This window comes from Erinaceus europaeus, chromosome 9 (assembly GCF_950295315.1).
Source record: "Erinaceus europaeus chromosome 9, mEriEur2.1, whole genome shotgun sequence".
NCBI lineage: Eukaryota > Metazoa > Chordata > Mammalia > Eulipotyphla > Erinaceidae > Erinaceus > Erinaceus europaeus.
Window position 1 is genome coordinate 54,749,579 of NC_080170.1, and position 5,449 is coordinate 54,755,027.

The window sequence follows — 5,449 nt, forward strand, 5'->3', positions numbered from 1 at the left end:
TAAAAAAAAAAAAAAAAGACTAACTGCAAGGCTATCCATTTCAATTAACATTATCTACTATTAATATCCCAAAGAGACAGACTTAATCCTTTTAGAATTCCCCTCCACTGGGGCCTGGTGATACTATGATACTATGACTAGAACCTGGGTTCAAGCTGCTCCTTAGAACAGTGCTACAAGTGTTTCTCCTCTTTCTCTATTTGTCAACTACCCTTTATTAAAAACAAAGAAAACAAACAAACAAAAGGGTGGGGGGAGTCACTGGGATTGACACAGTCACGCAGGCACCAAGCTTAAGTAATGACCCTAATGGATAATAATACTATCTCCACTTTACAGTTGTCACTGGTTGACTACTAAGGTCCCATAAGCCATCTAAGATTACAGAGATGACAGTAATGAAATAGTAGGAAGTAGCCCCTTTCCAGATGTAAAATCTGACCATGGAGCACCTTGATCATAGTCTTCCAACACTGAAAACAAATTTCTGTTTTTCATCAACTACTTGGTTTATAGTATTTTTGTCAAAGCTACCCAAGATGACCCAAGCACCATCTAATTATAATTTAGACATTACACACAGGAGATATTCTAGAAAAATGTCTTTAAAATTACTTTCTTGTTTTGTCAATAACTTTAAGAGTTGTTAAAAAAAATATTATTTTTTTTTGTATTGAAACAAAAGAGAAAGGGGAGATATAGAGGAGAGAAAGCCTCCTTAACCACTCCTGAAACTCTCCCCTGCAGAGGGGTGTCTAGGGCATGAACCAGGGTCCTTGGCCATGGTAACGTGTACACTCAACCAGGTGCACCACCAACCGGCCTCAAGATTTATTTATTAATATGAGAGGCAGAGAACCCGAGTACCACTCTGGTATATGCACTGCTGAGGATCTGATTCTAACACTTTATCTACTGTGCCACATCCCTGGGCTGCTGTCAATTATTCTTTATTTATATGTGAAAGTACAAATCCAAGGGGCTGGGAGTGGCTCAGAGGTAGAGCACATGCCTTCCATGCATGAGGTCTTGTATTCCACCCTAGCACCACATAACATGACAGAACAGCGCTCTGTCCTCTTCCTCACACATTAAAAATCATTTTAAAGGGGGTGGGGCGGTAGCGCAGCAGGTTAAGCGCACATGGCGCAAAGCCGAAGGACTGGCATAAGGACCCCGGTTCAAGCCCCCGGCTTGTAGGGGAGTCGCTTCACAGGCGGTGAAGCAGGTCTGCAGGTGCCTATCTTTCTCTCCCCCTCTCTCCATTTCTCTGTCCTATCCAACAACGAACGAACGACATCAACAACAATAATAACCACAAGGCTACAACAAGGGCAACAAAGGGGGGGGGAATGCCCTCCAGGAGCAGTGGATTCATGATGCAGGCACTGAACCCCAGCAATAACCCTGGAGGCAAAAAAAATAATTTAAAAAAATTTTTAAGAAAGGATAAATTCAGGTTGTAGAATATGAGAAAAATGTGAACAGAAAGAAGATATAATGGTAAACATTGCTTATAGAACATTCTTTTATGTGTATACACACCACAATATGAAGAATGCTTTATGAATTATAATTTTCTGAGGAACTGAAAGAAGCAGTTAACAAAATTTAAATAAAAATCACTTTCCAAATATAAAATACTTCAATTGAAAAGACATGCAGCATCTAAGGTGGCCTGCAGGCTATAAAATGCAGTTACATCACAGTGCCGTTTTTTTGTTCAATGATTTTAATTATTGGAATGCATAATTTTTAAATATGCAAATAAAGTTTAAAACCTAAAAAAAGGGGGGGGCGGGGAGACAGCATAATGGTTATGCAAACAGACTCTCATGCCTGAGGCTCCTAAATCCCAGGTTCAATCCCCTGCAGCACCATAAGCCAGAGCTGAGCAGTGCTCTAGTGTTTCTCTGTGTGTGTCTCTACATCTCTCTCTCAAAAAAAAATTAAATTAATAAAATCTGAAAAAAAAAAAAAAAAGAAAAGAAGAAGACATGCAGCAGGAGGCCAGGCACCAGGTTAAGCACACATAGTACAAAGTGCAAGGATCCCGGTTTGAGCCCCCCATCTGCAAGTGGGTTGTAGAGACTACTTTCCTAGCCATTAACCTGAAATAAGATGTGCAGTTTGTTTGGCTCCCCATCTGCAAGTGGATTGCTTTGTAAGTGAAGCAGGTCTGCAGGTGTCTTTCTCTCCCTCTCTGTCTTCCCCTCCTCTCTCCATTTCTCTCTGTCCTATCCAACAACACCGACATAAACAGTAACAATAATAACTACAACAACAATAAAAAAAAACAAGGGCAACAAAAGGGAAAATAAATATAATAAAAAATTTAAAATTAAAAAAAGAATACAAATAATGGAAGAAAAAAACTATAAAACAAATTAAAATATCGAGGTCTCAAAAAGAAATTTTATTTACTTCCTAAAAGCCTTAGACTTAAAATTTTTTTTCTTACTACTTCAAAATGGGAGTCGGACGGTAGCACAGCAGTGCAGAGCGCAAGGACCCGCGTAAGGATCCTGGTTCAAACCCCCAGCTCTCCACTGGCAGGGGAGTCGCTTCAAAGGCGGTGAAGCAGGTCTGCAGGTGTCTATCTTTCTCTCCCCCTCTCTGTCTTCCCCACCTCTCTCCATTTCTCTGTCCTAAAAAATAAATAAATAAAAAGAATACTTCAAAATACCATTTTAAAAAATCTTATCAAGACACTACTAATGTGAACTATGTGGCTTCTGGAATGCTAAATTACTGTAGTATAGACAGTCTGGATAAACAGTTGTAAAAGTCTAGAGCAAGAAAAAAGTTGTTTTCAAATACTCAATAAATTGTGTTTTTAAAGAAAGTTGTTAAAAGAGTATGCTCACTATAAGATATATATTAGCAAACTTAAAATATTACTTAAAACAAGAAACTCCCTGTATGTATGTGGATATGAAAATGCATAGTTTAACTTCTATTCAAGTCAGTGGTTTCTTAATCTTTAATTTCCCTCCAAACAAGGCACAAACTTCACTTCCACTACAGTGTTTGAGAAGGAAATGAAAAAGAAAATTACAATTTTATCATATTTTACTTGATCCTATTTTAGATACAGAAGAAAACATATAAATCTATACATAAGGGGTGGGGAGAAAGCATAATGGTTATGCAAAAAGACTTTCAAGCCTGATGCTCTAGGTTCAATCTACACCACTATAAGTCAGTTGAGCAGTGCTCTAGTTAAAAATAATAATAGTAAAAATCTATACATAAGACCTTTAATTGTCCATTTAATTGACAGAGTCAAATTGTAATTTCATTAATGAAGAACGGCGTTAAGGCTTGTTTTATAAAGTTAAAATTAAGTTTTCTTTTAGAAAACCTACAGCGCACATCTTTTCAAGTTAATGGCTAGAAAAGTAGTTTCCACAGGTATTTTAATTTGAAAATGATTACCCATCGCTGTGAGTACTTATCCCAGAACAAACGCACAAAACCGTACAAGGATGGTTGTTACTAAGAGCTTTCTTTCTACTGGAAGAGGAAAGGTTGGGTCGCTGCTGGCACATTATCATACCGCTAAGAGCAATGCAAAGGTTCAGAAACTGAGCGGATGTATTTTACTGTCATGGCAAGAGCTGGATGTCACGTAGGAAAAGCAAGTTGCAGTTTCCAATATGCCACCCCCTCACTCACAGGACAGCACCTCAGACCCTGTCAGCAAAGTCGGCCACAAAGGTCTGGAGGCACATTCAGGAAACTGCAGCTAAAAGTGAGTGGAACTGGACCGGGAGGGGCGAGAGATGTTTATTCCTTCTGAAGTTTTTCACCAGGAGAATATATGTTCGTGTTACTTGAGTGCTTGATAACGGTTCTCAAATCATCTCTCCAAACCTCAACTGTTCCTACCATGAAACGTGTTTATTTAAAGACAGATGTCAACAGACTGTTGTCCGGCAAAAAAAAGAAGTGTTACCTATGTGCTTATCTGCTGATAAAAAAGGAAAAGGAGGCAGCAGAGAGCAGACCCAGCTGCCCGGGCAGCCCGCTCGGCTAAGCCCGTGGACGGGTCCCAGCGGCCCAGCTGTTTTTAGAGCTAAACTGGGAAGCGGAGCAGCCTGACACCCTACACCCCGCAGTCCCCGCAAGGGAGCCGGTCGGGCCGGATCGCGGGGGCCCGGCCAGCGCCGGACCCGCACTGGCGGTCGGGTCGGGGTCGGGGTCGGGGTCGGGGTCCGGGTCCGCCAGGAGTGGGGCGAGTGCTGGGCCCCCGCCGCCAAGTTGGGAGTTAGAGGGGGCGGGGTGCGGGGAGCCCGGGTTCTCCGGGGTTTGGGGGCGGGGGTCCGCGCCGCCCGGCAGTTTGCGCCGACTCCCCCGAGACCGAGCCCTCCAGCCGGGAGACGGGGCGCCTCCAGTGTCCCCGAAGTTGGCGGCGGGCGGAGCTGTCCCAGGACCCTCGCGTCCACCCTACACCCCTCCGAGTCCCAAGTCGCCCCGGAACCGCCAGGGTGCGGTCGGAGGGGCACGGTTCGCCCGCGGGCAGCGCGTGTCGACCGTCGGCCGTCCGACCCAAACCGTCTCTGCACACCCTCCCGAGACCCCTACGCGCCCGGGGTCAGCTGTCTTCTCTCCTCCGGTGACCAGCCGGACGTCCCCTCTTGCCCCAAGATGTGGCCTCCCCCAGACGGCTCCCTTCCCCACAGGGCTCCCGGCTGACCCCCTCGTCCTCCCGCAGCTCACCCAGGTAGCGGCTCCGCAGCCGGGCGGGGTCCTCCAGCCCCAGGGCCCGTCTCCTCACGTCCCACAGCAGGTGAGGGTAGGGGCGCCCCCGCGACATGGCGAGCGGGGAGCGCTCAGCACCCGGGCGGCGCCCGCACCATTCGCGTGCCGGGCCGAGTGTCAGACGGCGGCGTCGGGGCTCCAGCCGGCCGGCCGCTCACGAGCGAGCGCTCGCCACATCCTCCAGTCCCAGCGCCGGGACCCGCTACAGGCCAGCGACCCACGAAGGCGGCAACGCCTCCGCCCCTCCACGCCCACTGCCTCTCTCGCGAGAGTACGGACGGCAGAGACTGAAGCCCGCACGCTTCGGCTGCCCTCACCCAAGAAACGGAGACTCAGACCCATCCAGCCGGACCCTTCGGTGTGTACAGATACAAGAGCAGCCCGAAGAACGGCAGGAGAGACTCGAAGTATCTCGCTCACGATTCTCATCCAAGACAACTGTACGACTTCATCTTTAGTGGGGGCACGAGCCTCCCTTACTCGAAACTAAGAGGGTGGCAGAAGGGCAGCTTCACTTTCCCTTCTCCAATATGTCCTCTCCGGCCAGAAGGAGGAGTTGGAGGTCCTCGCCGGATCCCGCCCACGCCGCATTGCAAGCCAATCACCGTGTGTATCTCCATGTGCGCAGACGCACTGTCACCTAGCAAGAGGTCAGGGTGAAGCACCTGTTGCCATGACTCCGCCC

At 46.9% G+C, this 5,449-nt stretch overlaps 1 protein-coding gene across 10 annotated transcripts in view; it reads right to left on the bottom strand.

Moving 5' to 3' along the window:
* DCAF6 (DDB1 and CUL4 associated factor 6) overlaps positions 1-5,325 on the bottom strand; it is a 125,442-nt gene extending 120,117 nt beyond the window's left edge. For 2 of the 10 annotated variants that reach the window (XM_060197986.1, XM_060197985.1), the window contains exon 1: positions 5,082-5,319. In XM_060197986.1, coding sequence (XP_060053969.1) covers positions 5,082-5,193 — 112 coding nt within the window. In that variant the 5' untranslated portion in view covers positions 5,194-5,319. The other 8 variants (XM_060197990.1, XM_060197988.1, XM_007531799.3 and 5 more) reach the window with 6 other exon arrangements.
* Positions 5,326-5,449: the final 124 nt, after the last annotated feature.